General features: G+C 44.9%; 1 protein-coding gene across 1 annotated transcript in view; it reads left to right on the forward strand.

Annotated features, from left to right (window-relative positions):
* LOC146866674 (uncharacterized) overlaps positions 1 to 17880 on the forward strand; it is a 55403-nt gene that overhangs the window by 27018 nt on the left and 10505 nt on the right. Inside the window, exon 4 of the mRNA XM_085614448.1 lies at positions 3986 to 4038. Coding sequence (XP_085470574.1) covers positions 3986 to 4038 — 53 coding nt within the window. The remainder of the gene's footprint in view (positions 1 to 3985; positions 4039 to 17880) is intronic.

Here is a 17880-nt window from a genome sequence, read left to right on the forward strand (position 1 = left end):
TTCCTTTTGCCAGTCTAATTTGTGTTGTGTCTTTATTTCTTTTTGTATGTCCGTCATAACCTCTGAATCGATAACTCCCACTTGGAAACAGTGTGAAGGTAAAATCGGCTGAGAAGACTCTAATGTTACAATCGTATCATCAGTTATACCAATTCGTGAGAGAGCATCCGCTTTGTTGTTTTCTTTTCCAGGTCTATAAGTGATTATAAAATTATAATCATTAAAAAACAAAGTCCACCGTAAATGACGGGCTGAAAGAGCTTTGGCTGATCTTAATGTTTGCAGATTTCTATGGTCAGTATAAATGATAATAGGAAGACGAGCACCTAACAAGTAGTGTCGCCATTCTCCAAATACAGCTTTTATGGCTAACAATTCTCTATCAGAGATCGCATAGTTTTGTTCTTCTGGGGTAAGTTTTCTAGAATAGTATGCTATGGGGTGCATTTGTCCAGTATTCTGATGTCTCTGAGACAAAATATCCCCTATTGCATATTGAGAAGCATCCGCCTCAACTATAAAGGGTTGGGAAGGATCTGGATGTATAGGAATAGGGGCTGAAGTAAATTGTTTCTTTAAGGTTTGAAAGGCTTGTTCTACTTCATTATTCCACTCAAATTTTGTATTTTTTTCGCAATAATCGTGTAATGGGAGTAATGAGCTGAGAAAAATTAGAAATAAACCATCTATAAAAATTAGCAAAGCCCAAAAAACTTTGAATTTGTTTTACAGACGATGGACTGGGCCAAGTACAGACTGCTTGAATTTTCTTTGGGTCCATTTCGCGTCCAGATGGACTTATTATATAGCCCAAAAATTCGACTTTAGTGACATGAATCATGCTTTTTTCAAGCTTCACATAAAAGGAATTTTTTATAAGCTGTTGGAGAATGGCTCTTACTTGTTTTACATGTTCTTCGGTGGTTTTTTAATATATCAATACGTCATCAATATATACCACACAACATACATCCAAAAATTCTCTCAAAACTTCATTTATAAAAAACTGGAACGCAGTTGGAGCGTTGCAAAGTCCGAAGGACATGACTTGATATTCATATAGACCGAATTTGGTACGGAAGGCCGTCTTCCATTCGTCGCCCTCACAAACTCTTACCAGATGGTAGACTCCGCGTAAATCCAGTTTTGTATAAACGGTAGCATCTTTAATTTGATCTAGTAACGTTGGTATTAATGGTAAGGGGTACCGGTTTTTAATAGTTACATTATTTAGTGCGTGATAGTCAATACACGTGCGCAATTCACCTCCTTTCTTCGGAATGAAAAAGAGGCGACGAAACCAATGACTTAGAGTGCCTGATAGAACCGTTGGCAAGGTATGCATCTAAATAGCTTCGTAGATGGTTATTCTCTGATTCAGTTAGTGCATAAATGTGACTACATGGTAATGTAGCGCCAAGAGTTAAATCGATGCGACAGTCAAAGTCTCTGTGTGGGGGTAACGTGTTCGCCTTTTTTTATCAAAGACATCTAAGAGATCGTCATACTCTTGAGGAACTCCTTCTAATAGTAAAACATTTTTTGATTCCATAGGGAAATCGTAACCCTGGACTAAATGTTCTACCTCTTGATGTTGTAAACAATTAGATACACAATGCTCTGATTTAAATAAGATGGTTTTTTGTATCCAGTCAATATGAGGATTGTGTAACACCAACCAAGGAATTCCTAATATCAAACGAAACTGTGGGGCATCAATAATGTCAAATGAAATGTTTTCACTATGTTTAGTAGAACAAGTCATGATGAGAGTCTCTGTGTGATGTCTGATAGGACATGAGGTTAGTTATTTTCCGTCTACAGCTCGTACTTTCTCTGGGGTGTCTTTAAGTACCTTTTTTAAACCTAACTCATTCATTAATTGGGCATCAATAAAATTCCCTGTAGCTCCAGAATCTATTAATGCATCCACTGACCAAGCTCTGTTTTTATCTACTTGTGATTGTAACAACACTCGAATACTGATATGACATTGTGGTGTAGTCGGAGTAATAGAGGCCAAAGTGGATTGTTTACTCGAAAAACCGACCTCGTTGCTAGTCGAGCATGCTAGTTTTCCGATAGTTGAGAAACAGCCACATCAGAGATCTTAGCTTTGGGTTTTGTAGGTTTAGTAGGACAGTCTTTCACAAAATGCCCACCTTTTCCGCAATACAGACATTGATTTAGTTTTCTACGTTTATCTTTTTCTTCTTTGGTGAGTGGTCCCCTAAGGGTTCCTATCTGCATGGGTTCTCCTAAATCAGTTTTATTGACTGTCTCAGTTTTAGTGAAAACTCTGTCCTTAAATTGAAATACCATATGGTCTGTTCTCCCTCTCTCACCCCTTCTTTCAGACAAACAATGATTAAATTTTACTACTAGGTCTATGAATTCCCTGCATTCTGTTGGAGGGTCTAAAATCTGAGTGACCATATCTTTTAATTCGTCTTTAAGGCCTTTATAGAACAAAGAGACACGCTCTTCTTCTGGCCATTCTGCCTCTATTACAAGTCTATTGAATACTGAAATGTAATGTAAAAGATCAGAGGATCCTTGTTTTTGTTGTAGTAATTGATGGTCTGCTGATTGCACGAAAACGTGCTTAGCAAACAATTTTTTCATCGTTTCTTTAATTCATCTAAGGTCATATAAAATGGGGTCATTCCATTATACAATAGGCACTGACCATAAAGCCGCATCCCCAGCTAGATATGATAATATGAAAGCTACTTTGGAGGAATTGTCTGGAAACGCAGCAGGCTTGGCTATAAAATGAAGGTGGCATTGATTCAAAAATATCGTAAATTTATTGCTATCCCCATTGAATCTCTGCGGGGGTGCTAAAGGAACAGATACCGGAGTTACTACCTGAATTTGTGTTGGTAAAGCATCAGTGCCATTACTCTGTAATTTCTGCATCTTAGGTTGAAAACTTGGTGGATTTAAAATAGGTTTATTCGCAGATGGAAAACTCCAAGGTTGAGCTCTAGTTGTACCTAAGTTAGCCTGCAAAGCCGAAACGTCTTTCCGTAACTCTGTGTTCTTATTTTTAATGTCTGTTAAAAGGGCTGCTATTTCTTATAGGGAAATCGGCAATGGTTGATCCATAGCGTCTGGGCAAAACTTTTTACGTGGGCTTAGCCTTCTGTCAGGTTACCAAGTCACTCTTACCTGCAAGAAACTTGTCCTCTTACCTGTAAGGTGCTTGGCGGGTTTTGCAGAGACGCTATGGGCCAACCTCCCAGAACCCCTAAAGTATAACCAGAGAATTGTACCTAAAAAACGAAGGCCATAGAATAGACACTTAGGGAGGAGGGCCGGTTTCGGACGCTGCTGAATTCCTGTTGTCGACCTGCGAGGCAACAAGTAATATTTTGAGCGCTTTATACTATGGAAGACCTTTTAGCTCTACTCTCTCTACATTTAGGCTGAGAAGTGGATTGTGTAAATGTCCTACCTGCGAATCTACAGGTATGGTCCTAGCATCCTGTTGTCGTTGTGTGATGGATGTTCTTGTCCGAAGTGAAGTCCAGATGAGAGTACTTGCAATCATGCAGGGGGTTGGTCAAGTATTCGTCTGTCTTTATGAAGAAAAAATGATTATTAGTGATTTAATTCTAAAATTCAAGAGGTGTTTTCACTTCTCGTACTTTTTTACTCTACACTCTGGTTTTGTTCACTTACTTAGTATAATTCTGCTTCTACGTCTGCATACTCCATCACACGATTTGTGGTTCCTTAATAATAATACCTATGCACCGAGAGATAGAAAGTATTTCTCTACAATACGTTACTAAATATTCAGTTTAGTAATCATTAATATAACATGCAAATGTTCCTTTGCCAAGGTTCCTTTTGAAAATCAAAAGTATGTCCAAAAATTGTTCTTCTTATTCAAGTTGCCAGTCACTACTGTCTTGCGTAGGGCGCCTTGTTGAATAAAAGAATTAAAAGTAACTTAGCTTTCTCTGTTTCTTTTCAGAAGATCGTGGATCGTGCTTACTTCGAAGTTCCTGGAAGTCTGGACGAATTCTGGTAAGCCGCTGTGATGTTGACATGACCTCACTCGGAAGGCTAAGCGCCTTCTAGATGCTCGGGTGTGACTTTTATACACCTGCCACACCCGAACCGCACCCATACAACGATTGACATCGCTCGCATTCATAAGCAAGGTGACGTGTTAACGTACTGAGGCTCATTCTTCATTGCGCTCTCAGCGCGAGGCAATGCGCGAGGCATTTCTCTTTACGAACAGTTGAATAACAGATACTGCTGCCAGAATATTATAGTTAAACAAGTCTCTCCATAGTTTTGCCAACATTTACAATGTACCATGTTAATGCATTTCTCATACAATAACAAACAAAGAAGTACTCATATCATGATATACTAATACAACATACGTGACTAAACAAATAAGCACACAATGACACTTAGCACACTACATTACATTCCTTGGAGTGCAGGATGCACGGAATAGGGGTGGGTTTTTTATGGGATCATAAAAATACATAAATTCTACTGACACTACATTAGTTTTGTCACACAGAATTTTTACAAGACTGTCTTTTACTCATGTTTATTAGACGTGGAATCATGACATACAGTTCAGCGGAGCTGGGGTGAAGTCTTTGTGTCCCTGAGACTTTAGAACAGGAGGCCAGCACACACAAGCCCTTGGAGATTCTTCTTCAAGCAGGTTTTTCAACATAGTTCCAGTCTTTGAGCTTTCCTTGGCAGACACATCAACTGCAGGTCAACCCCACACAGCACACAGCAAAGGGGCAGTACTCCTCCTGAGAGCACTCCAGCTCTTCTCCTTGGCAAAGGTTCCTCTTGAGTCCAGAAGTGTTCTAAAGTTTTGGGGTCTAAGGTCTACTACTTATACCCCATTTTGTATTTGTTGTTATTTGTGCCAGGGTCTCTGAGCCCAGTCCAAACCAGTTCTGCCCTCACTGGTGCATATGACCACAGGAGGTGGAGACAACATTGTGCAAGGGAGACATGCCCTATTCAGGTGCAAGTAAAACATTTCCCACTACTCTAAATGCTGCCAAGGTCTATTCAGCTCAGCTTTGAGTCATCTTGGAAGGGCCAGATACACCTCAACCCCCCAGTGGCCGTCTACAGTGAATGCACATCCACGGTTCCTGTCACTCCAAAACCAGACAGCCAATCCACAACCAGGCAGAGGGGCACAGAATGGTTAAACAAGAAAATGCCTATTTTCTAAAAGTGGAATTTTCAAACACAATATTTAAAAATCATCTTTACTAACAGTTCAGAGAGCCTAAACATTATTCTTCGATCTTGTCCCAAGGTGAAGTTATACTTGTAAGAAGTTAAAAAGTATCTCCTATGCTATCCTATGTGACAGATAGTCTTACAATGGTAAAAAAAACTAAATTTGCAGTATTTCACTATCGGGACATGTCACACACACCAGTACATGTCCTACCTTTCGCATAAACTGCACCCCGCCCATGGGGGGTACCTTGGGCCTACCTGAGGGGAGTCTTACATGTAAGAAATGGGGAGGTTAGGGCCTGGCAAGTAGGTGCACTTTCCAGGTAAACAAAGCAGTTAACAACGGCGTATGCCGACACGGCTGTGATAGGTCTGAGACACACTTACAGGGCTACTCATGAGGATTTCACAACCAGTGCTGCAAGACCATTAGTTGCATTTGATATACAGGCCCTGGCACACTTAGTGCACTTTACTGGGGACTTACCAGTAAATCAAATATGCCAATCATGGAAAACCAATTAGAATCATAATTTACACTGAGAGCATATGTACTTTAGCACTGATTATCAGTGGTAAAGTGCCCAGAGTCCTAAAGCCCACAGAAAAGGTCAGGAAAAATAGGAGGAAGAAGCAATAAGTGTGGGGATAACCCTGCAAAAACGGCCATTTCCAACACAACCCCCTTCCAGCCTAAAGCCAGGGTAGCCTAATCCATACCTCAATGGGCTTCCCTGCTTGATGTGATAGAACAGGAAACCTGGCCTGCAACAGCAGGGTTCTATTCCCGTTCTACGCCTCCCTGAGCCCAGTTGGATCCCTCTATCCATACTCTCAGGGCCCACTAAGCTAACCAGTGGGGAACCCTTCTCCTCACCTGCGGACCCCATCTGTGCAGTGCCTAAACTTACTTTGCTAACAGATGTGCCCCAGCAGGCAAACAGCGCTCACATGGCCAACACAGTGATGTGTAACAGTCCATCTCTAGGGTGTAACTTCTGTCCCCCTCCCAGGGGCATCTCTGTCCACCTGGACAGGCAGCCACAGTGGCCATTGACAGCTGTCAGTGCTAAGTGCCAGGCCTCATGCCTATCAGGGCTCTCTAACCTCTGTGGCATCAGAGAATGGGGGACAGTAGCCCCAGGTGCTTGGCACCCTCTGTCAACTCTCCCTCCTGTCAGGTCGGGGATGACATCTTGACAATGACCCACCAGCCCAGTGTTTGTGCCTTGAGACTGGGTTGGGGTGGGCTCTCCTACACCCTGTCCTCTTTCCTGGGCCCTGTACCCTCCCACCTTGAGTGATACCCCTAGACCCCTGAATTGTCAAGGCATCTGTGATAGGGGTCCCACACAATTCTCCCGCCAGTTCAGGAGTGCTATACTGCAACTGGTACACCATCCTCGGGTCTGTACCCATAGGCTGGACTGGGGTCAGCGGTAAGGCTCTCATCTCTCTGCCCCTCCTCCTGGGGCTGTGCACCCTCCCACCTGGAGTGGTACTCCCAGAAGACAAACTGTTAGGGGCACTGCTGGCATTCTCCACTTTCTCCGGGTCAGGGGGGACACCCTGAACCTGGCCCTCCAACCCAGGGTCTGTACCCTTAGGCTGGACCTGTGCCTGACAAGTCAGGACTTCCAGGGGAGTACATCAACCCTCCCCACTTCCCCCAAGGGAAACACACTACTCATGAGGTGTGCAAGAGCCTGCCTGGTGTAGATCTCCAGCCTCCTGTCCACCTGACACAGCATGAAGACCCCCCGGCCAGAAGTAGCCTCACCAGGGTCACTCCTTGGGTACTCAGACCTCAGAGCAGGTAACCCCTGACCCACTGGTCCTTCCACTGGGGACTGTCTGCCCCGCACCTCTTACTCTGGACTCATGCACCCTCCCAATTGGAGTGGTGGGACGCTTGTTACAGTAGTCCCCCCAAGCTCACCTTACACCTTGGGGTCCCACTCAGGGGATGGCCTCCTGGTACATACTAGGCCCCCCTCCGGTTGCACGCTCATGAAACCAACCAGGCTATAGGACTGGGTTTTGGGCAGCCTGGGACTCAGCCCACCCCCACTCCCTCTACTCAGAGACAGGACATGGGATCCCTCATCCATCCCACGACACGGGGACCTATCTGGGTCGCTACCAAACTCCCCTAACTCACCTGATTAGGGGAAACCTGACCCACCCCTTTTAGGCTCACTCCCAAAAGCTTCTTCAGACCCTTTGGAATCCACCAAAAGGTCTGCCTCCAGTGCAAACTTCCTGGGGTCAGAGAACTCACACTCCACTGGAGTCAGGATTCAATGGTGTATAACAATTACAACACCTTATAAGTGTTTACCAGCACACATTTTTGCCAGGGAGAACATGATTGCTTTGTGCATGAACAAAATGCATCACTCAGATAATAGAGTTTTGAGTGTGGAGTATATGGAGTACTACCACGTCATCCCCCCATTCTTTGTAGCGGAGACTTGAATGATGTGATTATGCTGTATACTACGTACTCACAGTGTCAGTGTTGCAAATTGGCCGTTTCTGCTCAGTCATCAAAGACTTTTCACTTTATTCTGAACTCTGTTTTTTGCAGGATTTAAGACTGTGCACTTAACTTGAATGATGAACAGTAGTAAAGTGCCTGTGTTTCCCCTCTAAAACAAGTTCTGTACATTGGAACTCCCTGTTTGGCATTTTTTCATTTCCGTATAAGGCCATTGTAAGTGGCGTCCAACATTCAATAATGGCAGGCAAGGTAAGTGTCATATGTGGCCTACAGTGTGGATATACATAACCAACATATATGACATACATATATATCTGCCTGGAGCACCACTGTCCGTGTGCTGAGGCTGCAGCTGCTGCTTCAATAAACTGCAGCTACAGTTTACATGTCAAGGACAATGTATTTCCCATGCAGAAAACACCTATTTCTATATATTCATATATAACGCGGCAGGCTCTGCTGGCGCCGAGTGCAGTTGTTTCTTCCCTAAACTGGAGAATGTAAACAGGGAGTGTGTTCCACTTTTGTGCCTCTTGTGGAACTGTATAATTTTGGGCGACCCGACCGAGGAGCGCACCGCTGCATATTGAAGCGGTTCCGCTGCTGGTGCTGCAATCAGCATGGCGGACCTGGTTTCGCACTAAATTTGAACAGGGAGGTGTTGTGCAATTGCATTTGTGACTATGGATTATTTTCATTGAAGGAACTGCAAGCAGCCCACTGGGGTTTTATTTTGAAGGACTACCAGTCCCAATGTACTTTGCATTGAAATGACTTATTGAGTTTGAACTTTGACATATGAGTCTAACTGCAATAAAGGAGGGACTAAGAAACTGGTTGCCTTATGCTTGCAGTTTGTCAATGTGCAGAAAAGCCTATGAGGAAGGGTGTTTTACCTGAAACGCATCAAGCTCTGCTGGCGCCAAGTGCAGTTGTTTCTTCCCTAAACTGGAGAATGCGAACAGGGAGTGTGTTCTGCTTTTGGGCATCTTGTGATATATATATATATATATATATATATATATATAGTCTTTACTGAATTTACTGGATTTATTTATGAAAACCTTGAATTGATGGATCACGCTATTCTTAATGATCCAATGATGCAACCTTGCGCTGGGTCATTATCTTCTTTTTTCACATATAGTGACTGTTCTAGTATAGTTGTGCTCCTTTCTGCTTCCTTTGTCTGCTTGCATTTTGCTAAAACTGTGACCAGATCATGCTGCCCGCATTATTCAGTGCATGTTGACAAGATAAGAATAGTCACAGCCCTACAGTGCTTGTATTTTAGTGCTTCTAAGCCCTGTGGTGCCTCTAAAGTTCACTATTCATTATATCTACTGCAACCTATATAGCAGAGTGTGAACAGAGATTAAGTTCGCCCCCTCGCTTGCTGATCTGCCTCAGTGCAGACTATATAATTGTTGTCATCTAGAAATTGCTGGCGGTGCAAAGACTGCAGCATCGTTTCTGCAGTTAAATTACTTTAAAGTATATACTTTCAACATCTCAACAATACCCGGAATCCTTATCACTGCAATTCATTCATTTGTTTTCTAAATTTGCTATGGCTCAGAACAATATTATTATGTCAGCTGATAAAAAACATCTATCAAAGAATAAATAAGTGCATTCAAATTTAAAAATATCACCCTTAAATATTGCTAAGAAACACCGTAAAAATAAAAACAGATTAATAGGACAGTAAAATGTACTAGAATCCACAGTATTACCTCAGAAATCTCAAGGGAAAGTCACAAATTCTGCAGTACTTCAAGTGTGTCTCCATTAGGAACTTCCGTAAGTGACCATGTAGCTAAACATTTTAGAGGTGGTAGGAATCCACGGATCAACAAGTTTCTGAAGTGCGAGTGAGAGATTTTATGAAAGTACCTCCTAACTCCCCTGGACCTATCAGCTCTCAATAATCCCTGGATTTGACTTGGGGGCTCCCGAATAACGCCTATCTTCATCCACACAGATGATTGTAAGCTTTTCTGGTGTTAAGGACCCAACTCAGGGCCATATTCTCAAGGAGCTCTCGCCGAGCTATCGACACCTTAACGAAGCCAAATTTGCGATAAACCTACCACCCCATTCACAAGCTGGTGCAAACAGTCAATATCACCAGTGATAGCAGCCGCAAAAAACATCGCCAAGGATGACTCCGGCAACTATCGCAAAAAGCCGCAACAACACCACTCCGCAACATTTTCAACGGCCAGCCAGATCAGCTATAAGATCAGAAAACAGGCAATAAGGCACGGTAGCACCAGGAAACTAACACCTGCTCTGACCTGGTGTCAAGTCGGACGACAGCCTGCACCAGACAAGGGAGCACAGCCCAAAGCCAAACATGAAGAACAGATGCCCCCGGGCAACGGAACATGCAGCCCGGAGCCCCAATAGGGCAACAACACCCACCACACCCAGGACCCCACCACCCCCTCAGAACCCCACCCCGGACCACCACAGAGGCAGCACGGACAAAGACAGCGGACACACAGGAAATGCACCAGCCTCACAAACTTAAAACCAGAGGATGCCATTGCCCACTACAGGCTCAAAAGGAAGGACAACCATCCTCCGTATCCTGACCATCATCGCCCAACAGGCCAACGGCACAAACACAGCGGACAACCAACATCCCACCCCACACAAAGCTGTTGGCTGTGATGCACCTGTTGGCCTCTGGTACCCCCCAACCAACACCCGTTAGAGTCGGAGGAGTCTCACAGCCAGCCGCATCCAAGTCCCTCACACCTGTCCTGGATGCCATCATCAGCCTGAAACCCCAGTTAGCTATACATCCACCACAATGCACAGAATCCACTGGAGACCAAGCAAGGACCATACGCCATAGCTGGATGCATGCATGTGGTGGGGGCAATCCACAGCACACATGTCCTACTTGTGTCCCCTGGTTACACAAGCACACAATCACCGCAACAGAAAGCACACGTCTCACATCACTGTGCAGGCAACATCCGAACACTGTGGAATCTCTTCTCTGGTCGTCGCCAAATACCCAGTCAGTGTGCATGATTCCTTCATCCGCCGACAGTCCATTATCAACCAGCGCTCCCAGGATGGCACCAATGGGAATGCACTGCCTGTTGCCAAGTACCAAATGAACTCCCCACACACCTCAACTCCACAACCATGTAACTTACAACTCTGGCAATGCACACGTCACAAAATCACATACAACATTCAAAACAACATGCCCACCCACCAGACACGACAGAACAACTTACAATGGTAACCTGGGCAAGCCGTGAACATGAGCCATCAACGGCATGGCATCTCAGCCACACAATAGAGGAATATGGGGAGAGTTGGGAACCAGGCATGTGTGAAGGAGGCAGGAGAACCATGATTGGGAAAGTACACAATGCCAAGAGTGGCGGCGATGTGCAGGACAGACCGCAGTATGCATAACACACCCACATCCATGGCGACATACACCGCTAGTGTATGGAGTGTACTGGACAGTGGACGCAACCACATCACCCCGGCCAGTGGGGGAGTTTGCAGAAATGTTGCCTGTTACGTCCCCCCCGCAAGCGTGAGCAGAGTGGGATGGCCCGGCGTAGGCCAGGCCAGCGTAGGGGTGTGAATAAAAAGCACGTAGCCCGGGGCATGGTCCTCTTCCCAAATGCCCAACGTCTCTGCTAGGGCGGCGCCTCTCACCCCGCCACGAGGCTGATGCCGTTCTCCTGAGCTGAGTTGACTGCGATCCTGTGCACCTGCAGTACCCTGGCCCGCTGGGCCCCGAACCTGTCAGGCCCGCCCCTGCGCAGCCAGGCCACACTGATCACCTGCCGACAACAGCGTGGGTCATGGAGGGCCCACCACGTGCCAGCGCAAGCTACAAGCCCATGGCCTGCAACACTGGCAGCCTCCTCAGACCATCATGGCCTCCACGACACAGGCATGCTTTACTCCTTTCTCGTTGATGTATGCTATTGCTGCATCTGGCTGACACTACGGTCAAGTAGGTCACACATTTGGAACTGAGTCTTGATTACACCATGGCAGTGAACATTGTTTAAGGCAGAGTTTATGTCACTATACTCCCTTCGATGTGGTGCCACCAAGTCTGTGCATAGCATTACAACCACACGTGTCTGTGGGCCTAAGCGGACTGCTGCCCTCGGCCTACACTGTGCACGAATAGGTCACAGAATTGGAACTGAACATTGATTATTCAGAGGCAGACTACATATCATCGCACGCAAGGAGAGGCGTAAGGGGATGACGCGCGTCAGTCAGGAGGAAAAAAGGATCATCGTTACGAAGGTGATCAAACACTACCGACAACTGCCCTGGTGTCGCTAACTCTGTGCATCGCGAGCCAATGACACATGGCTGTGGGCCACTGCTGACCGCTGCCTCCAGCCTACAATATGGTCCAGTAGGTCACAGTCTTGATTTAGTGATGGCGGAGTTCATATCAGTGTACCGGCATCATCGCAGACTGCATCCCCTCTCAGTCCCGGTGCCACTAAGACTGTTCCCCGACAGACATGGACACTCTCTGGTCGTACATTGGTGGCGTCTGAGCCTATGGACTAGAGGGTAGTTTTCATCCTCATGCAACTGATACCGAATTTGTGGTGAAAACGATGCTGTCGCTTTCCATTCCGCCATTTACTGCTTCCGGATAACTTCAGACCTTCCGCATCATGCCCTGGAGGACACCTTCCTCTGTCCCTCGCAAGCCTCCGCCACATTCACCTTCGACATCGATGAGGACCCTCTCACTGTGCCAGGCCCTACCTCAGTGCACCGCAAGTCACCCTTCCATGGCAGGGAGACTGTGCCGGCTGCTGTGCATCCGGGGCCACTAACTGTGCTGGTCAGGTCCGGGATCCCTTCTTTTGAGATATTGGATGGCCTCTGAGGCGACGGCCTTGGGGTCATCAACGCCATGTGTCTGTGGCCCTGCGCTGTCCGCTGCCTCCGGACTCAGCTGTGGCCCACCAGGGCTCACACATCAAATCGAGTCCTGACCGGCCCAGACGTCGCATCACCGCGGGAGGCACACGCCACCACCACAAGGACCACCTCCAACCGACATATGCCAGAGTCGAAACGGTGATCCTGACAGACTTACAGAGTTGCTCACACCTGTCGTGGATGCCATAATCGGCCTGATACCCTGCTCAGCACTCCAGGTGCCACTAACTCAGTGCACCGCAAGCCATCGTCCGTTACTGATTGAATTTTGTGCTGTGGAGAGATTGCGCAGCAATGTCACCTCAAGCAGTGTGGGAGACCTGAGACATTGATGAGGAAGATGATGCAGGTCTAACAAACCCCACTGCATCTGCATCAGTAATATCTCTAAGGGACACAATCCGAGACTTTTTCTTCACATGAGGGCGCTCATCTCTAGTGCCCCAACCTCAGAGCACTGCAACTCACAGACACTTTGGTTTGCATGTTGGGTGTCCTCTGGACTTTCTCCGGCTCCCTCCATGTTGCTCAGCAGTTGACTCTGTTATGCAGGTGATTTCAGTTTCCGTTGCACTGGTGTCCACTGTTTAAGCGGTTGCCAGCACCAAGCATTCCATGCGGCCTGGCTTACACTCACCCCACACACATCCAGCACAGGCGTCACAGTACATGTGGCCCTGCCAATAAATGGGCCGGGCGCATGTGCCCGTAGCCAGTTCAACATGATATCTGTTTGTGTCCTTGTTGTCTTGTTGTATGCATGAGGGCCCCGGGCCCTATGACATTGCATTGTGCTGTGAACAGCGGACGCAGATGTGTCACCGCAGGCAGCGGGTTAGAGCTTGGATATGTAGCTTTGTCGTCAGCCACTCAATTCGTAAGGGGCACGGCCTGAGTGTGTGCTGAAGTGTGCCAAGGGGATCTGGGACATGATCCAGGGTAATTGTGGGTGTGCAGTGTGCTACACCTCATTGTGCATGTGTGCCATTGTGCCCATCTCCCCCGTCTCCCAGTCCCTGGTCGTTACTCACCCTGTTGTTGTGTCCGGTCCTCTCGAACTGTGTCCGTACTCCCTACTCCTTGTACCGTCTCCACACAGATTACTGTGGCCTAGGTTTCCTCCAGCCCCTGTGGCGTAGGACTGCCACCTCCCGTCACCGTTGCAGCCTTCCTGTTTGCAGCGGGTTTGTGCCTGATTTAGATTGTCACATCATGCCAGCGCCTCTTGGCTTCCTTGATTGGCCTCCTCGGCACTCCGACTGCATTCCAGGTGGTCTACTTGTGTGACAGTTGATGGTAGTGTTCTGTCACCTCCGTGACGCTGATCAGGTTTTGCTGCGGACTGCACCCAGTCTTCCTCTCCCTCTTCTCCTCGGCTGTCCCCGTCCCCGTTGTTCCTTGCTGGTGGTCTGTGGGGGTTGTGGGGTTCGCGTTGGCCTCTGCGCTGGGTCAGGGTGCATCCATGGTGCTGCACACTTTGGAGTGTTGATGGTGTGTTTTTCTTGTTCTGCTTTTATAGTGCATTTTCCCACCAGACGCGTGGGATTTTGCAGGCCTGTGGCTGGTCCTCGCAGCTTTTTGTATCACGCTTGGCCTCATCACAGCTTTTCAGGCGTTGGTGTTTCGCATTTTTGCGGCGTGGCATTGATTTTAACGCGCCCATTTGACGCGTTATCTGGTGACTATCGCATGGTTCCGCCGTTTTTTGAATACTTGGTTAACACAGCGTAAATTTCCCACGATAGACTGCGATGTTGTAGGTTGCGTTAAGTAACTTTTGCGATGGTTATCACACGTTCTTTATAATATGCCCCTATGGATTTAGCTAATGTGACTTCAACATCAATCGAATCTTTAATCCTGTAATCAAAATCTTGTATTCAGTGTCAGGTGCAACTTTAGATAATAAGCAATTTGATTGGATGAAAGCCTCTTTGGCAAATTCTACAACACTACCTGACTTAATTATTTCTGCTTCTGCATCTTCTTCCATGTTAGGTATTCTTGAAGCAGTGTTTTTAAATAATGAGGCAATGCAATCCCAGGTGTGCTTTCTTAAGACAATTTCAGTCGAACATAAGTACATAAATGCATGTATGCCCTCAGTCATAAACCTGGCTGTCATATCAACTAAAAAATTGAATTTACATTTTACTTCCTCCTCACATACTGTGGTGCAAGTTTCCGCCTGTTTCTATCTCCAAAAGGCCAATGCCAATTAAAAAAAGAGAAGGTTTTATTTATTTGTGTTGTAGATGTCTAGCATGACATGGATACTCACTATTAAATAAAAGGAAGCATGGAACTTTGAAAAGGTTTCAAAAAAACGAAAGATAATTGTACAAGAAGCATATTAAAGATTCCTCCCTAACAGCCATTAATTCCTTTAATCCCCACCAGTTGTGCAAGAGAGGATGAAATGAAAAATGAAATTTGTCACAAACTCCAAAAAGCACACACTACTTTATGACTCAAGGAATTCGGATTGTCCCCAATCGAGATATAGAGGTTAAAAAGCCTAAATGAACTAACTTTTAAGTCATCATGCTGGGCTGAGCTTGGATCAAGTGTCTACTTACAACACAGGCAAACGTGGGGGCATATTATCAAGGACGGCGCTAAAAATTATCGCCGGTTTAGCAGCAGAAAACTGCCGCTAAAGCGGCGATAATGGGCTTGATAATATGCCCTTGTGAATTCCAACAGAAGCCCATGTTCTAGTGTGAACATGGGCTTCTATTGGAATTCTCTGCGGCATATTATCAAGCCCATTATCACCGCTTTAACTGCAGTTTTCTGCCGCTAAACCGGCGATATTTTTAACGCCGTCCTTAATAATATGCCCCCAAGAATGTAAGATTAAGTAAATATTATCTACAAACAAAAGTAATTTTAGAGTAGTGATATCAACTTGATAGACAGGAGGACTGTGGCTCTTTCCCAGACACAGAACATTATTTTGCATGTTTGCATGAGGACATCAAAAGACTATTTCAAGGTTAAGTGAAGTTGATTAGGTTATAACTCCTTCTCGCAGCTTCGCCTGTTTATCGTGGAATGTCTACGCTTTACTTAAAGTGCTAAAATCAAGAGTTATTTAAGAAGGTTACCAGAAAAAGGTATAATCTGCTTTCAGGAGATGTGACTCTTTGAAGGCGACCTAGTTTTAGAAGGTTCTGTTAAACTTAAAACCTGTACAAAGTCTAAAAATGTGAGAGGGGAATCTGGTGGGCTGTTAAAGCTAATTTCAACAAAGATTGCAAAAGGACTTGCACTAATCTCAACCAAATATAATTGGCTAATGGCTTTCATAGAGGAACCATACCCTAATATTGCAAATCTAAAAGCAGTTATGCTGACAAATATCTATAGGAATATATATTAAAGTTCTCAATAATACTTAATGAAAGCCAGCTGGAAAAATTCAAAGAGGAGCTAGGTAATATATAGAGTTTGCATCCTAGTGATACGATTTTTGTATTAGAGATTTTAATCTTTGCCTAAATCCAATGAATGAGGACAAAAACCAAGATGAGCTGATGCTGGCAAATAACATCCAAGGGGAAATCTTATCATAAAGTCCAGTTCTGAAGTTATCGCAGGATCTACTGTCCATTTTGTCATTGTTTGGTATGGTATACCTAAATGGGTGGTTCTCAGCCATTATTCTTGCACCTCAAACCCGAGAGCTGTGAAAGAAAATGCTTCTTCTGAATATTTAGGAGATATTAATGGAAAGGAGCAACCTATTGATGTCAATTTTGAATATTCTTACAATGGAAATGTGCTAAATCTTATCTCCATAAGGACAATAAAAAAGGTTTTAGCTTCCCTTAATTTAGCTCGAGCTGCAGGTCCTGATACCTGCAGATTATATACAAGTGACTCTAGAGTGTTGGGCAATGTCCTCTGTCCAGGTCTTTTGGTGGTTCACTAGGAATGGGTTTTCCTTGTAAGCTTGAAAGGAGCAGTAATTCGGCCCATGCATAGGAAAAAGTATCCTGGTGCTCCTAAAATCTATAAGCTTAATTGAAGTTGGTGCTAAAGTATGCATAGAGATTGCTTGTTCTGTTGGACTGGATGAGGATCATAACCAAATACCAATGGAACAGGGTGGGTTTAAAGCAGGTCAATCTATGAGTGGATCACTTGCCCGAAAGTCAATCGGATCAACAGAGCAATTTATTCTGTTGTTTTGTTGATTTTCAGGTATTATTCGACATGTCAATCCTGATGGAATAACACAGCCATATCTGGGCTAAGGCAGAAGTTGTCTTGGAAGGTATCTTCAGACAGGGCAGTATATTTGCCCCCTCCTTGTTCACACTTTTCAAGAAGTTTAACTAAATATTCTGTTAAATACAGCATATTTGTCTCCTAGAATGGCAAGTTTACACATGCCATGTTTGTTGTATGCTGATGATTTAGTGGTAATGGACCTTATCCATATTGGAATATAGAGGAAATTACAAATGTTTCCCAGTTATTATGAATTAAATAGATTTACAATAAACTTGGAAACATTACAAATTATAATATTTGGCCTCAAATCTTCACCCTTCAACAGGAAAACAAAAGTTGATGTTGAGGTTCTGTATGGAGCAAGCAGAGCGCTTTTGCTTGGACAGGAACAGTACTTAGGATCAGGTTGAGGCATTCTGTCTCAAATATCTGCTATGTATAAACTACACAATGACGACCCTATATACCCACAAGGAGCAGCGTAACCCTACTTCATTGGAACAATAGCCCTGTGGTACTCGCTTCTGAGTACTTCTGAGATTTGTAACGTAATCATCCATGTAATGTACCAACATTACATTCATATTTTGTAGGATTATGCCTGAATAAGTACAGGACACTTTTCTCTTTGTTTCAAAAAATCCTTAATTTGCTTTTTAGGAACACAATGCAATATATACAGTGTATAAATATAGAGCAGATGATGCAGTGCTCAAACAGTGACCATACATACAAACATGTAGAAAAGACACAGTAAAAAACCCAAGGATGTTGACCAGTTTAGAACAAATGTTGTTAGGAGATGGCATCTGTGTGTCTACAATACCTACTTTGCAACTCAATCATGATCCAATCAGGGGAAGGGGTCTCACCAGAACATCAGAATCCCTCGACTGGAAGACCTTCATTCAGTGATGGTA

Source organism: Triturus cristatus, chromosome 1_2, assembly GCF_964204655.1.
Source record: "Triturus cristatus chromosome 1_2, aTriCri1.1, whole genome shotgun sequence".
NCBI lineage: Eukaryota > Metazoa > Chordata > Amphibia > Caudata > Salamandridae > Triturus > Triturus cristatus.